Source organism: Oncorhynchus nerka, linkage group LG20, assembly GCF_034236695.1.
Source record: "Oncorhynchus nerka isolate Pitt River linkage group LG20, Oner_Uvic_2.0, whole genome shotgun sequence".
NCBI classification, from domain to species: Eukaryota; Metazoa; Chordata; class Actinopteri; order Salmoniformes; family Salmonidae; genus Oncorhynchus; species Oncorhynchus nerka.
Genome location: NC_088415.1, coordinates 66477156 through 66504413, shown reverse-complemented (window position 1 = coordinate 66504413; position 27258 = coordinate 66477156). Strand labels below are relative to the sequence as shown.

Below are 27258 nucleotides of genomic sequence, written 5' to 3'. Positions count from 1 at the left end.
GAAGAGAGAGAGAGAGGAGGGAAAGAAACAGGTGAAGAAGAGAGAGAGGGGAAGAGAGAGAGAGAGAGAGGGAAAGAGACAGGTGAAGAGAGAGAGAGAGAGGGAAAGAGACAGTGAAGAGAGAGAGAGAGAGAGGGAGAGAGAAACAGGTGAAGAGAGAGAGAGACTGGAAGAGACAGGAGAGAGAGAGGAAAGAGACAGGTGAAGAGAGCGAGAGAGGGAAAGAGACAGGTGAAGAGAGCGAGAGAGAGAGACAGGGAAGAGAGAGAGAGAGAGGGAAAGAAACAGAAGAGAGAGAGAGGGGAAGAGAAGAGAGAGAGAGGGAAGAGAGACAGGGAAGAGAGAGAGAGAGAGGGAAAGAGACAGGTGAAGAGAGAGAGAGAGAGACAGGGAAGAGAGAGAGAGAGAGGGAAAGAAACAGGTGAAGAGAGAGAGAGAGAGAGAAAGAAGAAGAGAGAGAGAGGGAAAGAAACAGGTGAAGAGAGAGAGAGGGAGAGAGACAGGTGAAGAGACAGGGAAGAGAGAGAGAGGGAAAGAAACAGGTGAGAGAGAGAGAGAGAGGGAGAAAGAGACAGGTGAAGAGAGAGAGGGAAAGAAACAGGTGAAGAGAGAGAGGGAGAAAGAGACAGGTGAAGAGAGAGAGAGAGAGAGACGGGAAGAGAGAGAGAGAGGGAAAGAAACAGGTGAAGAGAGAGAGAGGGGAAGAGAGAGAGAGAGAGAGACAGGGAAGAAAGAGACAGGTGAAGAGAGAGAGAGGGAAAGAGACAGGTGAAGAGAGAGAGAGAGAAAGAGACAGGTGAAAAAGAGACAGGTGAGAGAGAGAGAGGGAAAGAAGAGAGAGAGAGGGAAAGAGACAGGTGAAGAGAGCAGGTGAAAGAGAGAGAGAGAGAGAGACAGGGAAGAGAGAGAGAGAGGGAAAGAAGACAGGTGAGAGAGAGAGAGGGGAAGAGAGAGAGAGAGGAAAGAGACAGGTGAAGAGAAGAGAGAGAGAGAGAGACAGGTGGAAGAGAGAGAGAGACAGGGAAGAGAGAGAGAGAGAGGGAAAGAAACAGGTGAAGAGAGAGAGAGAGACGGGAAGGGAAGAGAGAGAGAGAGGGAAAGAGACAGGGAAGAGAGAGAGAGAGGGAAAGAGACAGGTGAAGAGAGAGAGAGAGAGAAAGAGACAGGTGAAGAGAGAGAGAGGGAAAGAGACAGGTGAAGAGAGGGGAAGAGGGAAAGAGACAGGTGAAGAGAGCGAGAGAGAGAGGGAAGAGAGAGAGAGAGAGAGGGAAAGAAACAGGTGAAGAGAGAGAGAGGGGAAGAGAGAGAGAGAGAGGGAAAGAGACAGGTGAAGAGAGAGAGGGGAAGAGACAGGGAAAGAGAGAGAAGAGAGCAGGAGAGAGAGAGAGAGAGGGAAAGAAACAGGTGAAGAGAGAGAGAGGGGAAGAGAGAGAGAGAGAGGGAAAGAGACAGGTGAAGAGAGCGAGAGAGGGAAAGAGACAGGTGAAGAGAGCGAGAGAGAGAGACAGGGGAAGAGAGAGAGAGAGAGAGAAGACAGGTGAGAGAGAGAGAGAGAGAGAGACAGGGAGAGAGAGAGAGAGAGGGAAAGAGACAGGTGAAGAGAGAGAGAGAGAGAGAGACGGGAAGAGAGAGAGAGAGAGAGAGGAAAGAAACAGGTGAAGAGAGAGAGAGAGAGAGAGAGAGGGAAGAGAAGAGAGAGAGAGAGGAGGGAAAGAAACAGGTGAAGAGAGAGAGAGAGGGAAAGAGACAGGTGAAGAGAGAGAGAGAGAAAGAGACAGGTGAAGAGAGAGAGAGAGGGAAAGAAACAGGTGAAGAGAGAGAGAGGGAAGAGACAGGTGAAGAGAGAGAGGGAAAGAGACAGGTGAAGAGAGAGAGAGAGAGAGGGAAGAGAGAGAGAGAGAGGGAAAGAAACAGGTGAAAGAGAGAGAGGGAAGAGAGAGAGAGAGAGAGGGAAAGAGACAGGTGAAGAGAGAGAGAGGGAAAGAGACAGGTGAAGAGAGCTAGAGAGAGAGAGAGAGAGAGGGAAAGAAACAGAAGAGAGAGAGACAGGGAAGAGAGAGAGAGAGGGAAAGAGACAGGTGAAAGAGAGAGAGAGGGAGAGACAGGTGAAGAGAGAGAGGGAAAGAGAGAGGTGAAGAGAGAGAGAGAGAGAGAGAGAGAGAGGGAAAGAGACAGGTGAAGAGAGAGAGAGAGAGAGAGAGAGAGAGAGAGACAGGTGAAGGGAAGAGAGAGAGAGGGAAAGAAACAGGTGAAGAGAGAGAGAGAGAGGAAAGAGAGAGAGAGAGGGAAAGAAACAGGTGAAGAGAGAGAGAGGGAAAGAGACAGGTGAAGAGAGAGAGGGAAAGAGACAGGTGAAGAGAGAGAGAGAGAGAGGGAAGAGAAACAGAGAGAGAGAGAGGGAAAGAGACAGGTGAAGAGAGAGAGAGAGGAGAGAGAGAGACAGAGTGAAAGAGAGAGAGAGAGGGAAAGAGACAGGTGAAGAGAGCGAGAGAGAGACGGGAAGAGAGAGAGAGAGAGGGAAGAGAGAGAGAAGGAAAGAAACAGAAGAGAGAGAGAGAAAGAAACAGGTGAAGAGAGAGAGAGGGGAAAGAGACAGAGAAGAGAGAGGGAAAGAGACAGGTGAAGAGAGCGAGAGAGGGAAAGAGACAGGTGAAGAGAGCAGGTGAAGAGAGAGAGAGGGGAAAGAGACAGGTGAAGAGAGAGAGGGAAAGAGACAGGTGAGAGAGAGAGAGGGAAAGAAACAGGTGAAGAGAGAGAGAGAGGAAAGAGACAGGTGAAGAGAGAGAGAGAGGGAAAGAACAGGTGAAGAGAGAGAAGAGAGAGAGGAAAGAGACAGGTGAAGAGAGAAGAGAGAGGGAAAGAGACAGGTGAAGAGAGAGAGAGAGAGAGAGAAGAGAGAGAGAGAGGGAGACAGGTGAAGAGAGAGAGAGAGGGAAAGAAACAGGTGAAGAGAGAGAGAGGGAAAGAGACAGGTGAAGAGAGAGAGAGAGAGAGGGAAAGAGACAGGTGAAGAGAGAGAGAGAGAAGGAAGAGAGAGAGAGGGAAAGAGACAGGTGAGAGAGAGAGAGAGAGAGAGAGAGAGGGAAAGAAACAGGTGAAGAGAGAGAGAGAGAGAGAGGGAGAAAGAGACAGGTGAAGAGAGAGAGAGAGAGACAGGTGAAGAGAGAGAGAGGGAAAGAGACAGGTGAAGAGAGAGAGAGAGAGAGACGGGAAAGAGAGAGAGAGAGAGGGAAAGAAACAGGTGAAGAGAGAGAGAGAGAGGGAAAGAGACAGGTGAAGAGAGCGAGAGAGGGAAAGAGACAGGTGAAGAGAGAGAGAGAGGGAAAGAGACAGGTGAAGAGAGCGAGAGAGGGGAAGAGACAGGTGAAGAGAGAGAGAGAGGGAAAGAGACAGGTGAAGAGAGCGAGAGAGAGAGACGGGAAGAGAGAGAGAGAGAGAGGGAAAGAAACAGGTGAAGAGAGAGAGAGGGGAAGAGAGAGAGAGAGAGGGAAAGAGACAGGTGAAGAGAGCGAGAGAGGGAAAGAGACAGGTGAAGAGAGCGAGAGAGAGAGAGAGAGAGGGAAAGAAACAGGTGAAGAGAGAGAGGGGAAGAGAGAGAGAGAGAGGGAAAGAGACAGGTGAAGAGAGCGAGAGAGGGAAAGAGACAGGTGAAGAGAGCGAGAGAGAGAGACGGGAAGAGAGAGAGAGAGAGAGACTGGAAGAGAGAGAGAGAGGGAAAGAGACAGGTGAAGAGAGACAGGTGAAGAGAGAGAGAGAGGGAAAGAGAGAAGAGGGAAAGAGACAGGTGAAGAGAGCGAGAGAGAGAGACGGGAAGAGAGAGAGAGAGAGGGAAAGAGACAGGTGAAGAGAGAGAGAGGGGAAGAGAGAGAGAGAGAGGAAGAGAGAGAGGGGAAGAGAGAGAGAGAGAGGGAAAGAGACAGGTGAAGAGAGCGAGAGAGAGAGACGGGAAGAGAGAGAGAGAGAGGGAAAGAAACAGGTGAAGAGAGCGCGAGAGAGACGGGAAGAGAGAGAGAGAGAGGGAAAGAAACAGGTGAAGAGAGAGCGAGAGAGGGAAAGAGACAGGTGAAGAGAGCGAGAGAGGGAAAGAGACAGGTGAAGAGAGCGAGAGAGGGAAAGAGACAGGTGAAGAGAGAGAGAGGGAAGAGACAGGTGAAGAGAGCGAGAGGGAAAGAGACAGGTGAAGAGAGCGAGAGAGAGAGAGAGGGAAGAGAGAGAGAGAGGGAAAGAAACAGGTGAAGAGAGAGAGAGAGGGGAAGAGAGAGAGAGAGAGAGGGAAAGAGACAGGTGAAGAGAGAGAGAGAGGGAAAGAGACAGGTGAAGAGAGCGAGAGAGAGAGAGAGAGAGGGAAAGAAACAGGTGAAGAGAGAGAGAGGGGAAGAGAGAGAGAGAGAGGGAAAGAGACAGGTGAAGAGAGCGAGAGAGAGAGAGAGGGAGAGAGAGAGAGAGAGAGAGACGGGAAGAGAGAGAGAGAGAGAGAGACGGGAAGAGAGAGAGAGAGGGAAAGAGACAGGTGAAGAGAGCGAGAGAGAGAGACGGGAAGAGAGAGAGAGAGACGGGAGAGAGAGAGAGAGGGAAAGAAACAGGTGAAGAAGAGAGAGAGGGAAGAGAGAGAGAGAGGGAAAGAGACAGGTGAAGAGAGCGAGAGAGGGAAAGAGACAGGTGAAGAGAGCGAGAGGGAAAGAGACAGGTGAAGAGAGCGAGAGAGAGAGACAGGAAGAGAGAGAGAGAGAGAGAGGGCGGGAAAGAAACAGGTGAAGAGAGCGAGAGAGAGAGATGGGAAGAGAGAGAGAGAGAGAGGGAAAGAAACAGGTGAAGATAGAGAGAGGGGAAGAGAGTGAGAGGGAAAGAGACAGGTGAAGAGAGCGAGAGGGAAAGAGACAGGTGAAGAGAGCGAGAGAGAGGGACGGGAAGAGAGAGAGAGAGGGAAAGAAACAGGTGAAGAGAGCGAGAGAGGGGAAGAGAGAGAGAGAGAGGGAAAGAGACAGGTGAAGAGAGAGAGAGGGAAAGAGACAGGTGAAGAGAGAGAGAGAGAGACAGGTGGAAGAGAGAGAGAGAGAAGAGAGAGAGAGAGAGGAGAAGAGAGAGAGGGAAGGAAGAGAGAGAGGAAGAGGAAAGAGACAGGTGAAGAGAGCGAGAGAGAGAGACGGGAAGAGAGAGAGAGAGAGAGGGAAAGAAACAGGTGAAGAGAGCGAGAGAGAGGGAAGAGAGACAGGTGAGAGAGAGAGAGAGGGAAAGAAACAGGTGAAGAGAGAGAGAGAGAGGGAAAGAGACAGGTGAAGAGAGAGAGAGGGAAAGAGACAGGTGAAGAGAGAGAGAGAGGGAAAGAGACAGGTGAAGAGAGAGAGAGAGGGAAAGAGACAGGTGAAGAGAGCGAGAGGGAAAGAGACAGGTGAAGAGAGCGAGAGAGAGACGGGAAGAGAGAGAGAGAGAGAGAGGGAAAGAAACAGGTGAAGAGAGAGAGAGGGAAAGAGAGAGAGAGAGAGGGAAAGAGACAGGTGAAGAGAGCAGGTGAAGAGAGAGGAAAGAGACAGGTGAAGAGAGCGAGAGAGACGAGAGAGAGAGAGAGAGAGAGGGAAAGAAACAGGTGAAGAAGAGAGAGAGAGAGAGGAAGAGAGAGAGAGAGAGGGAAAGAGACAGGTGAAGAGAGCGAGAGAGAGAGAGACGGGAAGAGACGGGAAGAGAGAGAGAGAGAGAGAGACGGGAAGAGAGAGAGAGAGGGAAAGAGACAGGTGAAGAGAGCGAGAGAGAGAGACGGGAAGAGAGAGAGAGAGACGGGAAGAGAGAGAGAGAGGGAAAGAAACAGGTGAAGAGAGAGAGAGGGGAAGAGAGAGAGAGAGGGAAAGAGACAGGTGAAGAGAGAGAGAGAGGGAAAGAGACAGGTGAAGAGAGCGAGAGAGGGAAAGAGACAGGTGAAGAGAGCGAGAGAGAGAGACGGGAAGAGAGAGAGAGAGAGGGAAAGAGACAGGTGAAGAGAGAGAGAGGGGAAGAGAGAGAGAGAGAAGAGAGAGAGAGAGAGGGAAAGAGACAGGTGAAGAGAGCGAGAGAGAGAGACGGGAAGAGAGAGAGAGAGACGGGAAGAGAGAGAGAGAGGGAAAGAAACAGGTGAAGAGAGAGAGAGGGGAAGAGAGAGAGAGAGGGAAAGAGACAGGTGAAGAGAGCGAGAGAGGGAAAGAGACAGGTGAAGAGAGCGAGAGAGAGACGGGAGAGAGAGAGAGAGAGAGACGGGAAGAGAGAGAGAGAGGGAAAGAAACAGGTGAAGAGAGAGAGAGGGAAAGAGACAGGTGAAGAGAGAGAGAGAGAGGGAAAGAGTCAGGTGAAGAGAGAGAGAGAGAGGGAAAGAGACAGGTGAAGAGAGCGAGAGAGGGAAAGAGACAGGTGAAGAGAGCGAGAGAGAGAGACGGGAAGAGAGAGAGAGAGAGACAGGGGAAGAGAGAGAGAGAGGGAAAGAAACAGGTGAAGAGAGAGAGAGGGAAAGAGACAGGTGAAGAGAGAGAGAGAGAGGGAAAGAGTCAGGTGAAGAGAGCGAGAGGGGAAGAGAGAGAGAGAGAGAGGGAAAGAGACAGGTGAAGAGAGAGAGAGAGAGAGAGAGAGGGAAAGAAACAGGTGAAGAGAGAGAGAGAGAGAGAGAGGGAAAGAGACAGGTGAAGAGAGAGAGAGAGAGACAGGTGAAGAGAGAGAGAGAGGGAAAGAGACAGGTGAAGAGAGCGAGAGAGAGAGACGGGAAGAGAGAGAGAGAGAGGGAAAGAAACAGGTGAAGAGAGAGAGAGGGGAAGAGAGAGAGAGGGAAAGAGACAGGTGAAGAGAGAGAGAGAGAGAGAGAGACAGGTGAAGAGAGAGAGAGAGACAGGGAAAGAGAGAGAGAGGGAAAGAGACAGGTGAAGAGAGAGAGAGAGGGAAAGAGACAGGTGAAGAGAGCGAGAGAGAGAGACGGGAAGAGAGAGAGAGAGAGAGGGAAAGAAACAGGTGAAGAGAGAGAGAGGGGAAGAGAGAGAGAGGGAAAGAGACAGGTGAAGAGAGAGAGAGAGAGAGAGACAGGGAGAGAGAGAGAGGGAAAGAAACAGGTGAAGAGAGAGAGAGGGGAAGAGAGAGAGAGGGAAAGAGACAGGTGAAGAGAGCGAGAGGGAAACAGACAGGTGAAGAGAGTTAGAGAGAGACGGGAAGAGAGAGAGAGGGAAAGAAACAGGTGAAGAGAGCGAGAGAGAGAGAGAGAGACAGGTGAAGGAGAAGAGAGAGAGAGAGAGGGAAAGAAACAGGTGAAGAGAGAGAGGGGGGAAGAGAGAGAGAGGGAAAGAGACAGGTGAAGAGAGAGAGAGGGAAAGAGACAGGTGAAGAGAGAGAGAGAGAGAGAGAGAGAGGAAAGAAACAGGTGAAGAGAGAGAGAGGGGAAGAGAGAGAGAGAGAGGGAAAGAGACAGGTGAAGAGAGAGAGAGAGAGAGACGGGAAGAGAGAGAGAGGGAAAGAAACAGGTGAAGAGAGAGAGAGGGGAAGAGAGAGAGAGAGAGGGAAAGAGACAGGTGAAGAGAGAGAGAGAGAGAGAGACAGGGAAGAGAGAGAGAGAGAGAGACGGGAAGAGAGAGAGAGAGGAAAGAAACAGGTGAAGAGAGAGAGAGAGAGAGAGACAGGGAAGAGAGAGAGAGAGAGAGACAGGGGAAGAGAGAGAGAGAGGGAAAGAAACAGGTGAAGAGAGAGAGAGGGAAGAGAGAGAGAGAGAGGGAAAGAGACAGGTGAAGAGAGAGAGAGGGGAAGAGAAGAAGAGAGAGAGAGAAGAGAGAGAGAGAGAGGAAGAGAGAGAGAGAGAGAGGAAAGAGACAGGTGAAGAGAGAGAGAGAGAGACAAGGGAAGAGAGCGAGAGAGACAGGGGAAGAGAGAGAGAGAGGGAAAGAAACAGGTGAAGAGAGAGAGAGGGGAAGAGAGAGAGAGAGGGAAAGAGACAGGTGAAGAGAGCGAGAGAGGGAAAGAGACAGGTGAAGAGAGCGAGAGAGAGATGGGAAGAGAGAGAGAGAGAGAGGGAAAGAAACAGGTGAAGAGAGAGAGAGAGAGGGAAAGAGACAGGTGAAGAGAGCGAGAGAGGGAAAGAGACAGGTGAAGAGAGAGAGAGAGAGAGACGGGAAGAGAGAGAGAGAGAGACGGGAAGAGAGAGAGAGAGGGAAAGAAACAGGTGAAGAGAGAGAGAGGGAAAGAGACAGGTGAAGAGAGAGAGAGAGAGGGAAAGAAACAGGTGAAGAGAGAGAGAGAGAGAGAGGGAAAGAGACAGGTGAAGAGAGAGAGAGAGAGACAGGTGAAGAGAGAGAGAGAGGGAAAGAGACAGGTGAAGAGAGCGAGAGAGAGAGAGAGAGAGAGAGGGAAAGAAACAGGTGAAGAGAGAGAGAGGGAAAGAGACAGGTGAAGAGAGCGAGAGAGAGAGACGGGAAGAGAGAGAGAGAGAGGGAAAGAAACAGGTGAAGAGAGAGAGAGAGGGAAAGAGACAGGTGAAGAGAGCGAGAGAGGGAAAGAGACAGGTGAAGAGAGCGAGAGAGAGACGGGAAGAGAGAGAGAGAGAGGAAAGAGACAGGTGAAGAGAGCGAGAGAGAGAGACGGGAAGAGAGAGAGAGAGAGGGAAAGAAACAGGTGAAGAGAGAGAGAGGGGAAGAGAGAGAGAGGGAAAGAGACAGGTGAAGAGAGCGAGAGAGAGACGGGAAGAGAGAGAGAGAGAGGGAAAGAGACAGGTGAAGAGAGAGAGAGAGAGAGAGACAGGTGAAGAGAGAGAGAGAGAGACGGGAAGAGAGACAGGTGAAGAGAGAGAGAGAGAGAGGGAAAGAAACAGGTGAAGAGAGAGAGAGGGGAAGAGAGAGAGAGGGAAAGAGACAGGTGAAGAGAGCGAGAGAGAGAGACAGGTGGAGAGAGAGAGAGAGGGAAAGAGACAGGTGAAGAGAGCGAGAGGGAAACAGACAGGTGAAGAGAGAGAGAGAGAGAGACTGGAAGAGAGAGAGAGGGAAAGAAACAGGTGAAGAGAGCGAGAGAGAGAGAGAGAGGGAAAGAAACAGGTGAAGAGAGAGAGAGGGGAAGAGAGAGAGAGAGAGGGAAAGAGACAGGTGAAGAGAGAGAGAGGGAAAGAGACAGGTGAAGAGAGCGAGAGAGAGAGAGAGAGAGAGAGAGAGAGAGAGAGAGAGAGAGAGGGAAAGTAACAGGTGAAGAGAGAGAGGGGAGAGAGAGAGAGAGAGAGGGAAAGAGACAGGTGAAGAGAGAGAGAGAGAGAGAGGGAAGAGAGAGAGAGAGAGAGGGAAAGAAACAGGTGAAGAGAGAGAGAGGGGAAGAGAGAGGTGAAGAGAGAGAGAGGGAAAGAGACAGGTGAAGAGAGCGAGAGGGAAAGAGACAGGTGAAGAGAGAGAGAGGGAAAGAGACAGGTGAAGAGAGAGAGAGAGAGAGGGAAAGAGACAGGTGAAGAGAGAGAGAGAGAGAGAGACGGGAAGAGAGAGAGAGAGGGAAAGAGACAGGTGAAGAGAGAGAGAGAGACGGAAAGAGAGAGATAGAGAGAGGAAGAGAGAAATAGGTGAGGTGAAGAGAGAGAGAGGGAAAGAGACAGGAGAGAGAGAGAGAGGGAAAGAGACAGGTGAAGAGAGAGAGAGGGAGAGAGACAGGGAAGAGAGGTGAGAGAGGGAAAGAGACAGGTGAAGAGAGCGAGAGAGAGAGACGGGAAGAGAGAGAGAGAGAGAGAGGGAAAGAAACAGGTGAAGAGAGAGAGAGGGGAAGAGAGAGAGGGAAAGAGACAGGTGAAGAGAGCGAGAGAGAGAGACGGGAAGAGAGAGAGAGAGAAAGAAACAGGTGAAGAGAGAGAGAGGGGAAGAGACAGGTGAAGAGAGCGAGAGAGAGACGGGAAGAGAGAGAGAGGGAAAGAGACAGGGGAAAGAAAGAGGGAAGAGAGAGAGAGGGAAAGAACAGGTGAAGAGAGAGAGAGGGAAAGAGACAGGTGAAGAGATCTAGAGAGGGAAAGAGACAGGTGAAGAGAGAGAGAGAGAGGGAAAGAAACAGGTGAAGAGAGAGAGAGGGGAAGAGAGAGAGAGGGGGAAAGAGACAGGTGAAGAGAGAGAGAGAGAGAGACGGAAGAGAGAGAGAGAGAGAGGGAAAGAAACAGGTGAAGAGAGAGAGAGGGGAAGAGAGAGAGAGAGAGGGAAAGAGACAGGTGAAGAGAGCGAGAGGGAAAGAGACAGGTGGGAAGAGAGAGAGAGAGAGAGAGGGAAAGAAACAGGTGAAGAGAGAGAGAGGGGAAGAGAGAGAGAGAGAGGGAAAGAGACAGGTGAAGAGAGAGAGAGAGAGAGACGGGAAGAGAGAGAGAGAGAGAGGGAAAGAAACAGGTGAAGAGAGAGAGAGAGAGAGAGAGAGAGAGAGAGGGAAAGAAACAGGTGAAGAGAGAGAGAGGGAAAGAGACAGGTGAAGAAGAGAGAGAGAGAGAGAGGGAAAGAGACAGGTGAAGAGAGAGAGAGAGAGAGGGAAAGAGACAAGAGAGAGAGAGAGGGAAAGAGAGAGAGAGAGAGAGAGAGGGAAAGAAACAGGTGAGAGAGAGAGAGGGAAGAGAGAGAGAGAGAAAGAGGGAAAGAGAACAGGTGAAGAGAGAAGAGGTGAGAGAGAGAGAGGGAAAGAGACAGGTGAAGAGAGAGAGAGAGAGACAGGTGAGGTGAAGAGAGAGAGAGAGGGAAAGAGACAGGTGAAGAGAGAGAGAGAGACAGGTGAAGAGAGAGAGAGAGAGACGGGAAGAGAGAGAGAGAGAGGGAAAGAGACAGGTGAAGAGAGAGAGAGAGAGAGAGAGAGACAGGTGAAGAGAGAGATAGAGAGAGGGGAAGAGAGAGAGAGAGAGAGAGAGGGAAAGAAACAGGTGAAGAGAGAGAGAGGGAAAGAGACAGGTGAAGAGAGAGAGAGAGAGAGAGAGAGAGAGACAGGTGAAGAGAGAGAGAGAGGGAAAGAAACAGGTGAAGAGAGAGAGCGAGAGACGGGAAGAGAGTTTCTAATCTCCACCCGGCCCAGCCAGAAGAGGACTGGCCACCCCTCAGAGCCTGCTTCCTCTCTAGGTTTCTAATCTCCACCCGGCCCAGCCAGAAGTGGACTGGCCACCCCTCAGAGCCTGCTTCCTCTCTAGGTTTCTAATCTCCACCCGGCCCAGCCAGAAGAGGACTGGCCACCCTCAGAGCCTGCTTCCTCTCTAGGTTTCTAATCTCCACCCGGCCCAGCCAGAAGAGGACTGGCCACCCCTCAGAGCCTGCTTCCTCTCTAGGTTTCTAATCTCCACCCGGCCCAGCCAGAAGAGGACTGGCCACCCCTCAGAGCCTGCTTCCTCTCTAGGTTTCTAATCTCCACCCGGCCCAGCCAGAAGAGGACTGGCCACCCCTCAGAGCCTGCTTCCTCTCTAGGTTCCTTCCTTTCCAGGGAGTTTTTCCAAGCCCCTGTGCTTCTACATCTGCATTGCTTGTGGTTGGGGTTTTAGGCTGGGTTTCTGTAGAAGCACTTTGTAACATCTGCTGAAAATACATTTGATTGATTGACTGTCACAAAAAATGTTGTTTATATAGTCAATGTCAGCTATCTGAGCAGCTAACCGATCGCTGCAGCTGTACATTGCCCATCTGTAAATGCCCACCCAATCTACCTACCTCATCCCCATATTGTTTTTATTTACTTTTCTGCATTTTTGCACACCAGTATTTCTACTTGCACATCATCATCTGCTCATCTATCACTCGTGTTAATTTGCTAAATTGTAATTACTTCGCTACTATTGGCCTATTAATTGCCTTACCTCCTTACTCCATTTGCACACACTGTATATAGACTTTCCATGTGTAACTCTGTGTTGTTGTCTGTGTCGCACTGCTTTGCTTTATCTTGGCCAGGTCTCAGGTTGTAAATGAGAACTTGTTCTCATCTAGCTACCTGGTTAAATAAAGGTGAAATAAATCAAATAAAATGTGCCACTCTGGTCTTGGCACGTACCTCTAGCCAACAGCTGGCAGATACAGTGTGGGTATAGCCTACCTGATGAGATTATTATGGACAAAATAGGAAGATTAGTTTTATTTGTCAAATGTCAGCCAAGCATCGATCATCATGTCACCAGAATTAGACCCATGATGTTTATTGAAAGGAGCAATTTATAGAAGCCTAATAAACGGCATTGCTTTCCCGCGTCGTAGTGGGAGGACCACACCACATATCATTGCGTGACTCTTACGTTTACTTCAATATGATTGCAATGATATCAGTATTTCCCCAAAAAAGGCGTTTCCACCACCATTTCTCGCATAATTAATTTTACCGACAAAAAGATCCCACCTTGTCTAGCGTATTTTGTTTTGCCGACATTTTGAAAGTCTACGGGCAAACGTTCTGTTTCCATCAGGCCTGCTGTGACATTTCATATCCGACATGTACTTTACTCGCATCAAAAGGTTGGATGGGAACCTGGTTTGTCTCCCGTTTTGTTTCCCTATAAACATTGGGTGTCCTTCACATCACGGCATCTGACTATTTAGTATTTTTCCAAGTGGTGTCCCTCCTCTCCTTCTCCCCCTCCCTACCTCCCTCTTACTTTTTCTCTCTCTCTCTCTCTCTCTCTCTCTCTCTCTCTCTCTCTCTCTCTCTCGTCCTTCATAACTTTTAGTCAGCATTGTAAATATGAAAATACACAGGGTCAAAGGTTTAAACATATGCACGAAACCAGATCCAGCCCCTCCCTGTGTGATGACCTTTGTAACAGAGCATTGCATTATGGGATTAGAGGAGGGGCTAGGTATCCTACACACCTGATTGCCCATATTTGATTGGCACATCACTCTCTAGAACTAATCTGGCGAATCTGGGGGAGGGGGGGGGCAGATAGAGAGATGCAGCGAGATTGAGAGCGGGAGAGGAAGACAGAGAGGAGCAGAGAGGGAGGGGGTGTATGTGTGGTGTTAGTCAGCAGATTTGAGCAGGTGATCTACAGGAGCACAGGGTTGTCCTGGCCTCCTTGTCTGGTTCAGCTCCTACAGGAGCACAGGGTTGTCCTGGCCTCCTTGTCTGGTTCAGCTCCTACAGGAGCACAGGGTTGTCCTGGCCTCCTTGTCTGGTTCAGCTCCTACAGGAGCACAGGGTTGTCCTGGCCTCCTTGTCTGGTTCAGCTCCTACAGGAGCACAGGGTTGTCCTGGCCTCCTTGTCTGGTTCAGCTCCTACAGGAGGACGCCTCCCTCCCTACCTGAGCTGGAATTAAATGGCCTTGCAAATTAATAGCCCTGTCATCTAGCTTCCCTTTTTCTAATAACACATGATGAAGGGGCTAAACTGGCTGTGCGTGTGTGTGTGCGCGCGTGTGTGTGTGTACGTGTGTACGTGTGATCAATTCAAAGCATTGCCAGACTAAAAGGCAGCAGACTTGTTTGTGAGGTTATCAGCTTTGAGGCTAACATGGCAATCTGCCCAGGAGTGTGGTGGGGCCGTGTGCCATCCCCTCTCTCTCCTGTCCCCTTTCCCCTGTAAGGGTCACTTGACTGAAGGTCACTGCTGAACCATAGGACACGAAGCCAAATGCCACGAGCCTCTGGTGTTGCTACTGACAACACACACACTGCCTGTTTCCTCTACATGACAATGTATTTGTATTTTCATTTCGACTGTTGAGTCAGACCACTGACTTTGCTAACTCCACAATATCACAGATGTGTGATATTTAACATGTTACCACCGTATGACAGAGGAACGGAAAAGGTCAGAGAAAGTCCCATAGTCTTTTGACGCTTGTTTTAAACTTTGGGAGCATTCTAACAGAGTGCAGTTACTCTTATAACAGTGTGGTTACCTGGGCACAGCAGCACACTACTCTTGAACCAACAAACTATATAATACATATTATAAACTGGCTGGTTCGAGCCCTGAATGCTGATTGGCTGAAAGCCCCATGGTATATCAGACCGTATACCATGGGAATGACAAAACTTGTGTTTTTGCTGCTCTAATTACTTTGTTAGCCAGTTTATAATAGCAATAAGGCTTCTCAGGGGTTTACCAACATACCACGGTGGCTAAGGGTATATTTCATGATGCCTAAGAACAGCCCTTAGCCATGGTATATTGACCATATACCACATCTCCTCGGGCCGTATTGCTTAAATATACTGCTCACAACCTCTCTCTCTCTCTCTCTCTCTCTCTTCTCCCTCTCTCTGCCAGGTTCTCTCGTCTGCGTAGCCTCAACCTGTCTAATAACCAGCTGGGTCAGTTCCCCGTGGCCATCTGTGACATCCCCACCCTCACCGAGGTCAACCTCAGCTGTAACTATCTGACCAACGTGAGCCAAGCTGTGGGATCCATGACCAAGTAAGAACCAGGAAGTGTCTAGGGGTCAATGGCACCCTATCGAGGTTCACAGTATGAGTGATAACACCCATAAAACCTAGCGGTCAAAACAGGGAAATGGTTCCAATTGTTTTTCCACCATTCATTTTTCCGATAAGGGGTAAGCCTACACGAAACACAGCCCTTATTTGAAGGGTTTCTAAAATCCCCTATGACCGCTAGGTTTTATGGGTATTATGACACCACCACTGTAGGGCTGTATTCCCTGTATCGTGTACTACTCCCCCCCCCCCAGAGGCTCTGGTCAAAAGTAGTGCACATCATAGGAAATAGGATGGGAGGGGGTCGAAGGTCGCTCTTAACCACAGTCCGAGGATCAGGTGACCTCACCTGCGACCCTAACCTTCAACATGAAGCATCAGTGGTTAGTGTTAGGTTCTATCCACCTTCTCCAGGCACAGGAGACCATTGGATAGCTCCTATGTTTAACATTTCAGATGATTGTCTGACGAGCTGATGGTAGCCTGAAGTGAGGAAAACTGATAGTAGTTCACGTGCGGTGATACTTTGGGACGGGAGAGAGAAGCTGTGATGAGGTGGTCTGCTTCCTCGCAGCAGCAGTAGCTGAGCACCTCTCCTCTCGTCTAATGGAAGGATCTGGAATGCAGCCTGTGAATTCCTCAGTATGCTCACCGAGCCTCATTGCTACTACTGCCACCTCCTGGTTGTAGACGGAAAGACCTTAGTATCAGAATGTGGAGAATGACTTCGTGGAAAAAGGGACTCGTCTGTTTGTAATGTAGCTCTTTTGATTGTACTTGATCACCACGCATTAGACAGGGATTCTTAAAATAACAGAGAAATGTCAGTGTGTTTTTTCACACAAAGTTAAAATGCTGTCTTCTCACATCATGCTCACCCTCGCTCTCTCTCTCTCTAATTCTCTCCCTCTCTCTCTCTTTCTTCAGCCTGCAGACGTTTCTGCTAGACGGTAACTGTCTGAGTGAGTTACCCAGTGAGCTGGGTTCACTCCAGAGACTGGGCTACCTGGGCCTGTCCTTCAACCAGTTTACCCACGTGCCCCAGGTGTTAGAGCGTCTGGCGTCCATGGAGAGGCTGTGTATGGCCGGCAACAGCCTGGACACGCTGGTGCTGCAGAGCTTCAGACTGCTCCGAGTCAAACACGTCGACCTACGGTACGCAGATAGACAGATATAGATAGACAGATAGCTAGACGGATGGACAGACAGACAGAGAAACGGGCAAACAAGCTCGATTCAGATCCTATCTACAGCTCGGGATTCAGAAACCTTTTGTAATCCAGTCAGAGTATCCTCATTACAAGCAGACGTCAAGCTTTGCACCCAGGCCCTTTTCCCCCATTGCTTGTACAGTAATGGCAGATGCATGCAACTCGTTCACCAAATGAACGCCATGCGTGTTTTGTCCATTCTTACGATCTGAACACAGCCCACACCTAGTCGTAATCACGTCTAGACACCTGGCGGGAAACATTCGGTACATGTGTAGACACATTGTTGCCGGCCGGACACGTTTGACTGGATTTGTCTCTCGATTGCAAAACTCAAACAGTGAAAGGAAACTACACGAAACTGTATGGAACAGAATCAGGCTAAACAGAATGTCGGCAGAGAACAGAACCAGGCTAAACAGAATGTCGGCAGAGAACAGAACCAGGCTAAACAGAAAGTCGGCAGAGAACAGAACCAGGCTAAACAGAATGTCGGCAGAGAACAGAACCAGGCTAAACAGAAAGTCGGCAGGGAACAGAACCAGGCTAAACAGAAAGTCGGCAGGGAACAGAACCAGGCTAAACAGAATGTTTCGGCAGAGAACAGAACCAGGCTAAACAGAATGTCGGCAGAGAACAGAACCAGGCTAAACAGAAAGTCGGCAGGGAACAGAACCAGGCTAAACAGAAAGTCGGCAGGGAACAGAACCAGGCTAAACAGAAAGTTGGCAGTGAACAGAACCAGGCTAAACAGAATGTCGGCAGAGAACAGAACCAGGCTAAACAGAATGTCGGCAGAGAACAGAACCAGGCTAAACAGAATGTCGGCAGAGAACAGAACCAGGCTAAACAGAATGTCGGCAGAGAACAGAACCAGGCTAAACAGAAAGTCGGCAGGGAACAGAACCAGGCTAAACAGAAAGTCGGCAGGGAACAGAACCAGGCTAAACAGAAAGTTGGCAGTGAACAGAACCAGGCATCAACAGAAAGGCAAATGGAACCAGGCTAAACAGAGAATCAGATGGAACAGAACCAGGCTAAACAGAGAATCGGCATTGGAACAGAACCAGGCTAAACAGACAGTCAGCATAGAACAGAACCTGGCTAAACAGAGAGAATCAGCATGGAACAGAACCAGGCTAAACAGAGAATCAGTATGGAACAGAACCAGGCTAAACAGAGAATCGGCATGGAACAGAACCAGGCTAAACAGACAGTCAGCATAGAACAGAACCTGGCTAAACAGAGAATCAGCATGGAACAGAACCAGGCTAAACAGACAGTCAGCATGGAACAGAACCAGGCTAAACAGACAGTCAGCATGGAACAGAACCAGTCTAAACAGAGAATCAGCATGGAACAGAACCAGGCTAAACAGACAGTTAGCATGGAACAGAACCAGGCTAAACAGAATCAGCATGGAACAGAACCAGGCTAAACAGACAGTCAACATGGAACAGAACCAGAATAAACAGAATCAGCATGGAAAGTCGCGTAATCATTACTAGACCGATGTCCTCCCTGCTTGAGAAAGAGCAGGCTTTGAGTGACTTAGCGTTATTTGTCAAGTTAATACATCACTCCTGTCACGACGATGGGACATTCACTGAAGTGTCTCTGTGTCATATTGTCAAGCCCAGGACCAAAGATCACACGTGATTGTAGCTAGAGATGAATACGGTGGGGTCTGTTCTTTTTGTCGGTCGGTGCGGCTTTTTCCAGTCTTTTCCAGAAATATGTAGAAATGTGTTGAGTGTCAGGTCATTTAGCACGTAAAGCTGTTAATGAGTAACCCCGATGGTGAACACACAGAGAGGGGGTCGGGGTGCACACACAGAGAGGGGGTCGGGGTGCACACACAGAGAGGGGTCGGGGTGCACACACAGAGAGGGGGTCGGGGTGCACACACAGAGAGGGGGCCGGGGTGAACACACAGAGAGGGGTCGGGGTGCACACAGAGAGGGGGTCGGGGTGCACACACAGAGAGGGGGTCGGGGTGCACACACAGAGAGGGGGTCGGGGTGCACACACAGAGGGGGTCGGGGTGCACACACAGAGAGGGGGTCGGGGTGCACACACAGAGAGGGGGCCGGGGTGAACACAGAGAGGGGGTCGCGGTGCACACACAGAGAGGGGGTCGGGTGCACACACAGAGAGGGGGTCGGGGTGCACACACAGAGAGGGGGTCGGGGTGCACACACAGAGAGGGGGTCGGGGTGCACACACAGAGAGGGGGTCGGGGTGCACACACAGAGAGGGGGTCGGGGTGCACACACAGAGAGGGGTCGGGGTGCACACACAGAGAGGGGGCCGTGGTGCACACACAGAGAGGGGGCCGGGTGCACACACAGAGAGGGGGCCGGGGTGCACACACAGAGAGGGGGCCGGGGTGCACACACAGAGAGGGGGTTGGGGTGCACACACAGAGAGGGGGCCGGGGTGCACACACAGAGAGGGGGCCGGGACCGTTGAGGTCAGATTTCAAGTGAGGAGACCTCAGTACATTTATTTGGTCACACATATGAGATATCAAGACCATCTCTTATTTAATTTTATATTTATTGAACCTTTATTTAACTAGGCAAGTCAGTTAAGAGCTAATTCTTATTTACAATGACGGCCTACCCCGGCCAAACCCGGACGACGCTGGGCCAATTGTGCACCCCCCTATGGGACTCCCAATTACAGCCGGATGTGATTCAGCCTGGATTCGAACCAGGGACTGTTGTGTTGCCTCTTGCAGATACAGTGCCTTAGACCGCCGTGCCACTCGGGAAGGATTGTAGATATTGAATCAATGTGTTAGTTTCAAGTAAAATCAGATTTGATTTCAAATTCCCCTTTGTTGACAACTCCAACAACAACAAAATCAACCCATACAGACATTGATCTAGATCTGATGGTTAATTAGGCTACGGCCCATACTGCCTACTGTCCAATTATGCATGACCTCTAACCTCTGCCCTCTGTGCCATCAGGCTGAATAAGATCCGGGTGGTGGTTCCAGATGAGCCAGACCTGCTGAGGCACGTGACCCAGCTGGATGTGCGTGACAACGGGCTGGAGGAGCTGGATGCCTCCCTGTTCCCACGCCTGGAGGTCCTCCACTGTGAGAGGAACCACATCGCCACCCTCAAGGTCAAGGGCTCCGTGCTCAAAGCCGTCTACGCACAGAACAACGGTGGGTCTGCGTCCCCAGTTAGAGTCCATCGATGCCTGCTGTGCTCGTAAAGACGTAGGAGGATGACGTTGCCCCTAGACGCTGACCCTGGGTCAGTTTAGCGTTTTCCACACTAATGGTTAAGGCTGAGATTGGCCATAGGTGAAACAAATGCCACCGGCCGCCCCAGGTGAATGGGTTCATCCTTTTTGTTTTGAGGAAGTGAGCATCCAGCGTCGTTGTAAAGAAATATAACTGCTGTTCTATTGCACGTGCAGGGAGACAAAAACCAGCATTCGCTGTTAGAAGTGACGTCTTTGTTGTTGTGATTTCGCAAACGGACGCGGGGAGAGCCCGCGTCTGGAATGCATTCTCAGTCTCTGTCACCACCTAGCTACAGCATCTGCCTCCATTCGTCACGTCACACCCCGCGTCGGTGGTTTAATGCTCTCTGTGTTCCCTTCTATAGAACTACGGGAGCTGGAGGTCAGCCCAGTGCCCTCCACACTCACCTACATGGACATCTCCAGGTGAGGCCCGACAACTTTCCTTCAACACTCAACATTGCAGAAAATAGTCGAAATACTTCAAACCTGACCTCTCCTCTCCCCCTCTCTCTCTGTAGGAATCGTATGGAGGCTGTCCCAGAGTGGCTGTGTGAGATTAAGAAACTAGAAGTTCTGGACATTAGCCACAACCTCGTTACTGAGCTCCCAGCACGGTCAGTTTTTCTTGCTCTCTCTCAATTCAATTCAAAGGGCTTTATTGGCATGGGAGGCAAATGTAAATCTCTCTCTCTTTCTAACGCCAGTCTCTCTCTCTATCATCTCTATCTATGGTCTCTCTCTCTCTATCTACGGTCTCTATCTAGCTACGATCAGTCTCTCTCCCAATGGCTCAATAGTTTTTCAACCAGGAAAAGCCCATTGAGACCCAGAGTCTCTTTTTCAAAGGAGACCTGGCCAAGAAGGCAGTGACCACACATGCTTTACAGAAAGAAAACCTACAACAACACGATACAATACAACAACATGTTCCAGACTCACATTCACACTCCTCTGTAACAGAGTCTACCATCAAAAGGTTCATTCATTCAGTGGCACTAACATATCTAGATGAAGCATGAGTTGTAGACTATTCCATGCCTCTGATGCACAAAACGAGAAGGCACTGCCGTAGCTGCAGTTGTGGTGCTGTGCCCCGATCTAAAGCCAGACTCGACCCCTCTCAGTATGTTCTTTTCAATTAAGACGTTGAGTTCTGTGAGTTCACTCGGGGATTCATAGACTATGGCCAGGATAGGGAGTTTGGGGATAGGACCATAGTTATTAGCATCTGAGGGATCTCCACCCTTTAGCAGCGGGAGGACGTAAGCTGATTTCCAAATGCTGGGTATTGGATTGGTCAAGAGACTCAAGTTGAAAATGTGAGCCACAGGTTCAGTAATAATACCAGCTGCTATCTTTTAGAGGTAGGGGATCCAGGTTGTCTGGACCTGCAGACTTTTTAGTGTCTATTGCCTTTAGGGCTTTATAGACCTCAGCATAAGACACAGGCTCAAAGTTCAAATGGTTCACATAATGGCTTATATCATAGTTGACTGTAACAGAGCTTACATTAGAGGCCTGGGCCCCACCATTATCAAAACCTGAACTAGCAGATATGAAGTGCTTGTTAAAAACTCCTACAATATCTGCTTCATCCTTCACTTCATTAGAATCTATAATTAAATGGTCAGGAAGGCCAGAGGAGATATTAGAACCCATCATTAAATGGTCAGGAAGACCAGAGGAGACATTAGAATCCATCATTAAATGGTCAGGAAGACCAGAGGCGACATTAGAATCCATTATTAAATGGTCAGGAAGGCCAGAGGAGACATTAGAACCCATCATTAAATGGTCAGGAAGGCCAGAGGAGACATTAGAACCCATCATTAAATGGTCAGGAAGACCAGAGGAGACATTAGAACCCATCATTAAATGGTCAGGAAGACCAGAGGATACATTAGAACCCATCATTAAATGGTCAGGAAGACGAGAGGAGACATTAGAACCCATCATTAAATGGTCAGGAAGACCAGAGGAGACATTAGAACCCATCATTAAATGGTCAGGAAGGCCAGAGGAGACATTAGAACCCATCATTAAATGGTCAGGAAGACCAGAGGAGACATTAGAACCTGACACTGATTTGATTAGCTTCCAGAACTTGGTAGGGTTGTTTAGGTTCTCTGTGACTGCATTTAAATAGTCATCTGATTTGGACTTCCTGAACAATCCTGTGCATTTGTTTCTTAGTGCTCTGAAGGAGGCCCAGTCAACAGGAGCATTTATATGCCTAGCCTGAGCCTAAGAGACACTTCTCTTTCTAATTAATTGTCACGTGCGCTCGCTCCCTCTGCGGCCTCTAGTCACCAAGCTGCTGATTGTTGCGCACACCTGTCCCCATCTCCACGGTCGTCAGCGCCTAATGACAATCACCTGGACTCCATCGCCTCCTTGTGATTACCTGCCCTGTTTGTCACTCCCTTTGGTTCCTTCCTCAGGCGTTAATGTTTCCGTTTCTTGTCTGTGTGCTGTTAGTGTTTCTTGTTTTGTGTTATGTTCCATTTACATTTACATTTAAGTCATTTAGCAGACGCTCTTATCCAGAGCGACTTACAAATTGGTGCGTTCACCTTAAGACATCCAGTGGAACAGCCACTTTACAATAGTGCATCTAAATCTTTTAAGGGGGGTGAGAAGGATTACTTTATCCTATCCTAGGTATTCCTGAAAGAGGTGGGGTTTCAGGTGTCTCCGGAAGGTGGTGATTGACTCCGCTGTCCTGGCGTCGTGAGGGAGTTTGTTCCACCATTGGGGGGCCAGAGCAGTGAACAGTTTTGACTGGGCTGCGCGGGAACTGTACTTCCTCAGTGGTAGGGAGGCGAGCAGGCCAGAGGTGGATGAACGCAGTGCCCTTGTTTGGGTGTAGGGCCTGATCAGAGCCTGGAGGTACTGAGGTGCCGTTCCCCTCACAGCTCCGTAGGCAAGCACCATGGTCTTGTAGCGGATGCGAGCTTCAACTGGAAGCCAGTGGAGAGAGCGGAGTGACGTGAGAGAACTTGGGAAGGTTGAACACCAGATGGGCTGCGGCGTTCTGGATGAGTTGTAGGGGTTTAATGGCACAGGCAGGGAGCCCAGCCAACAGCGAGTTGCAGTAATCCAGACGGGAGATGACAAGTGCCTGGATTAGGACCTGCGCTGCTTCCTGTGTGAGGCAGGGTCGTACTCTGCGGATGTTGTAGAGCATGAACCTACAAGAACGGGCCACCGCCATGATGTTAGTTGAGAACGACAGGGTGTTGTCCAGGATCACGCCAAGGTTCTTAGCGCTCTGGGAGGAGGACACAATGGAGTTGTCAACCGTGATGGCGAGATCATGGAACGGGCAGTCCTTCCCCGGGAGGAAGAGCAGCTCCGTCTTGCCGAGGTTCAGCTTGAGGTGGTGATCCGTCATCCACACTGATATGTCTGCCAGACATGCAGAGATGCGATTCGCCACCTGGTCATCAGAAGGGGGAAAGGAGAAGATTAATTGTGTGTCGTCTGCATAGCAATGATAGGAGAGACCATGTGAGGTTATGACAGAGCCAAGTGACTTGGTGTATAGCGAGAATAGGAGAGGGCCTAGAACAGAGCCCTGGGGACGCCAGTGGTGAGAGCGCGTGGTGAGGAGACAGATTCTCGCCACGCCACCTGGTAGGAGCGACCTGTCAGGTAGGACGCAATCCAAGCGTGGGCCGCGCCGGAGATGCCCAACTCGGAGAGGGTGGAGAGGAGGATCTGATGGTTCACAGTATCGAAGGCAGCCGATAGGTCTAGAAGGATGAGAGCAGAGGAGAGAGAGTTAGCTTTAGCAGTGCGGAGGGCCTCCGTGATACAGAGAAGAGCAGTCTCAGTTGAATGACTAGTCTTGAAACCAGATTGATTTGGATCAAGAAGGTCATTCTGAGAGAGATAGCGGGAGAGCTGGCCAAGGACGGCACGTTCAAGAGTTTTGGAGAGAAAAGAAAGAAGGGATACTGGTCTGTAGTTGTTGACATCGGAGGGATCGAGTGTAGGTTTTTTCAGAAGGGGTGCAACTCTCGCTCTCTTGAAGACAGAAGGGACGTAGCCAGCGGTCAGGGATGAGTTGATGAGCGAGGTGAGGTAAGGGAGAAGGTCTCCGGAAATGGTCTGGAGAAGAGAGGAGGGAATAGGGTCAAGCGGGCAGGTTGTTGGGCGGCCGGCCGTCACAAGACGCGAGATTTCATCTGGAGAGAGAGGGGAGAAAGTGGTCAGAGCACAGGGTAGGGCAGTGTGAGCAGAACCAGCGGTGTCGTTTGACTTAGCAAACGAGGATCGGATGTCGTCGACCTTCTTTTCAAAATGGTTGACGAAGTCATCTGCAGAGAGGGAGGAGGGGGGGGGAGGGGGAGGAGGATTCAGGAGGGAGGAGAAGGTGGCAAAGAGCTTCCTAGGGTTAGAGGCAGATGCTTGGACTTTAGAGTGGTAGAAAGTGGCTTTAGCAGTTTATGCATTAAATATTCACTCCCTGTACTTGCTGCCCCGCCTCTCAGCCCACATCGTTATATTCATTCCGCCAAGTTATCAGGAAACCAGGAAATGGTCCCTTCCACTGGTTCTGAATTTCTTCACAGGGGCTTATCACAAATGGACACACATTTCACATATAAATAGTCCCAGGCAGTGTCAACATGGGGAATCAGACGTACTCTGTCGTTATTATGGCACCGATCATGTAAGAACGCCTGCTCATCAAACGGTCGAAAATGTCTTTAAAAAATATTAAACGGGGTTTGGCTTTGGTCATTTTTTGTATTTCTAACACAAGCTATTGCACAGTGATCACTGACATCATTACAGAATATCCCAGTCCATGTGTGTCTGCGAGGGGTATCCGTTAGAAGGATGTCCAACAGGATACTGTACAATCCCGCTCTGTATTCTCCAAATGGCTCGTTCTCAATTCTCCTTTCCTTCGTAACCACTGATAAGTCGAAAGACTGGACGGGTTTTCACCATGTGTATTCCAGCTCTCATGTCCTGCCAGATCAGTGATCATGGAGGGAAGGACACAAGGAACGGGGGGAAAAGGGAAGCTAGTTTGGACTGTTGAGACTCAGCCAGTAGTCTCATTTAGTCCCTCTGGACACTTCATCTTATGCCTGTGTGCCCTGCTCATGGACAGACTTCTGTCCCCAACTAAGCGTCCTGAATCAACCAGATCGTCATCAATCAGTCAGATCATCATGAATCAACCAGATCATCATGAATCAACCAGATCATCATGAATCAACCAGATCGTCATGAATCAACCAGATCGTCATGAATCAACCAGATCGTCATGAATCAACCAGATCATCATGAATCAACCAGATCATGAATCAACCAGATCATCATGAATCAACCCGATCATGAATCAACCAGATTATCATGAATCAACCAGAAAGCCTTTCATCACCATCCCATCCTTTCTCTTTTTATATCCCCCTCTAGTTCACTTCAGATGCTCCTTCCTTCCTACCTTCTGTCTGTCTTTCTCACTGTATTATTCTCTCTTTCTTGTTCTTGCCCCACTCTTTCTTTCTCTTTCTCATGCCATCTCTCTCTCTCTCTCTCTCTCTTTCTTGTTCTTGCCCTACTCTTTCTCATGCCATCTCTCTCTCTCTCTTTCTTGTTCTTGCCCTACTCTTTCTTTCTCTTTCTCATGCCATCTCTCTCTCTCTTTCTTGTTCTTGCCCCACTCTTTCTTTCTCTTTCTCATGCCATCTCTCTCTCGCTCCATCTCGCTCTCTTTCTCGCTCTATCCCCTATCTCCCTCTGCAGATCTATATTTTACTCAGGAAGTGTCAGAATGACGAATCTTAGCTGCAGGCTCCACTAGAGGTGCTGATATGTTCTGTTTTCATGTCTTCATCCCTTCCCCACCCCCATCCCAGGCCTTCTGTTACGACCCAGTTTAGACGCACATCACGTGCACGGAAACGCATGCATACACACTGCCTCAGTAGACCAGCTGCACTGTGACAGTGTGTCTGTGTGTCTTCGTAAGCACAGAAGGTCTTTTATCTGCGTTAAGCACGAGCCACATGTCGGTTTATCGCCAATTCCCTCAACGTACGTGCCTTCTTTCTGAAGATTTATCGGTGCATCTTTTACAAGCATACTTTCCGTGTCTCCACGCCTTTGTCTTCACTGATCTGAACACACAGACTAAGTGAAGGTAATATGAAGGCCTTTTCTCTCACCTGTCCCGCTCTTAACTTCTTTGTCAGTACAGTTGGAGAGAAGGCGAAGGGGCGAGGAAGCCACTTGAGACAATTGAGATGCAGCCCCTGTTTCTCTCCCTGTCTTACGCTGACCATTGAGATGCAGCCCATGTCCCTCCCACTGTGACTGTGATGTTGTTACTGGTTTGACGCTGACGTCTCTCCACTCCCCCCTACTGGCAGGTTGCTGTGTAGCAGCAGTCTGAGGAAGCTGAGTGCAGGACACAACCACCTGCAGAAGCTGCCTGAGAGAGTAGAGCGCCCACTACTGGAGGTGTTGGACGTACAACACAACCAGCTGGCAGAGCTGCCCTGCAACCTCTTCCTCAAATCTGACAGGTAACACAACATTATGAACATATATTACATATAGGTAGGTAAACATACAATGAGTATGATTACATGGTAGTGAATGAAACTCGGTGTGAATAAAAGTAAATGAATGATATGCCTGTAGTGTTGAGAAAGTACAATCTGTGTTGTTTGTATCAATATAACAGCATGATGACAAGAGGTGTCCTTTAGTTATTGCTCCAGTTATTTACTAGTTAATCTAAGTTATTACACCTGTTAATACAAGTTATTACACGCTATTTCTATCCCTGCTAAAGTACGTCTAATGGTTGAAAGACTGACATTCGAGCTCACTTCCTGTTTCAGTTTACGGTGCCTGAATGCCTCAGCCAATAAGCTGGAGCACCTGCCTCCCTCCAGCCTATCAGAGGAGAGCAACAGCGTCCTACAGGAACTGTACCTCACCAACAACCGTCTGACTGATAAGTGTGTTCCCTTGCTGACGGGACACACACACCTCAGAGTACTACACATGGCCTACAACTACCTGCACACCTTCCCTGCCAGGTAAGTGGATGTAGGCTACATCACACACACACGTACCAAATAACTGCTTCTTTGTCTACCTCACAATACAGTTCACTGTCTCTTATACACACATGCTCACTGACTCTCCCTTTTCCTTCACTGTAGTAAAATGGCCAAGCTGGAGGAGCTGGAGGAGCTGGACCTGAGTGGGAACAGGCTGAAGACGGTGCCCACCACCATCATGAACCTCAGACGCATGCACACACTCATCGCCCACTCCAACACCATAGAGGTCTTCCCCGAGGTCATGCAGCTTATGGAGATGAAGGTAAGTGTGTCGCGCATGCATATGCATTTGTGTGTGTGTGTGTGCGTTAACCCTCTCCTGTCTCTCCTCAGTGTGTAGATCTGAGCTGTAATGAGCTGAGTGAGATCAGCCTGCCTGAGAACCTGCCTCCTAAACTCCAGGAGCTGGACCTGACAGGCAACCCTCGTCTCAACCTGGACCACAACACCCTGGAACATCTCAAGTGAGTCGTCTATTAGTGTGGACAAGTTGTGATTTTAAATATGCAATCAAATTGAATTCCTTATTCGTTTGTCTGTGTATCTGTATTCCTGCACTGTGATCTTTCGATAAGTTTCCTTCTCTCCTCTTCATTGCAGTAACATTCGCTGTTTCCGCATCGACCCGCCCCCGACCTTCTCAGCCAATGAGGCATCGGGTGGGCCGGCTGTGTGGAGTCATGGTTACACAGAGGCCTCGGGCGTCAAGAACAAGTGAGTAACGCGTTACGCTACACTACACTACAGGACACAGCCACATCATGTGTGAATCAAATGGACCACCATGGGAGAGCTTTCAAAACACTAGCAAAGTTACCATGGTGACTGAGACTAATACCTCAGTCGGTGAGGTCAATGGGGGGGTGGGCAGTAGAGATAGTCTGGGTGGGTGTATGCACACGTCCATCTGTCCGTGTGTGAGAGAGAGATGCAGTGCCGTGGGAGCTACAGTATGTGTTAAACTCTGAACCTCCTCGAGGGCATATCATTAACATTTTGCGTGTCTGTTTTTTTTGTGCGTGTCTGTGTGTGTGTGTGTGTGTGTTTCCAGGCTGTGTGTGGCCGCCCTGTCGGTGAACAGTTTCTGTGGGAGTCGTGAGGCCCTGTATGGAGTGTTTGATGGAGACAAGAACGTGGAAGTGCCCTACCTGCTGCAGTGTACCATGAACGACGTGCTGGCCGAAGAGCTACACAAGACCAAGAGTGAAGAAGAACATATGACCAACACTTTCCTCGTCATGCAGAGGTATGTGTGGAACACACACACACACAGAGAGAGAGAGAGAGTCATACACCTTCACGTTTAGACAGTATCAGATAGTCAACCGTCTCCTCTTCTCTCT

The 27258-nt window shown here is 49.6% G+C and overlaps 1 protein-coding gene across 1 annotated transcript in view; it reads left to right on the top strand.

Moving 5' to 3' along the window:
• Nucleotides 1–27258, top strand: part of LOC115102989 (PH domain leucine-rich repeat protein phosphatase 1-like) — a 101201-nt gene that overhangs the window by 69107 nt on the left and 4836 nt on the right. The window contains 11 exon segments of the mRNA XM_029623505.2: nucleotides 14174–14320; nucleotides 15268–15495; nucleotides 18530–18732; nucleotides 19181–19241; nucleotides 19337–19432; nucleotides 25211–25366; nucleotides 25688–25888; nucleotides 26015–26177; nucleotides 26249–26379; nucleotides 26516–26629; nucleotides 26967–27161. Of these exon segments, the coding sequence (XP_029479365.2) occupies nucleotides 14174–14320; nucleotides 15268–15495; nucleotides 18530–18732; nucleotides 19181–19241; nucleotides 19337–19432; nucleotides 25211–25366; nucleotides 25688–25888; nucleotides 26015–26177; nucleotides 26249–26379; nucleotides 26516–26629; nucleotides 26967–27161 (1695 nt within the window).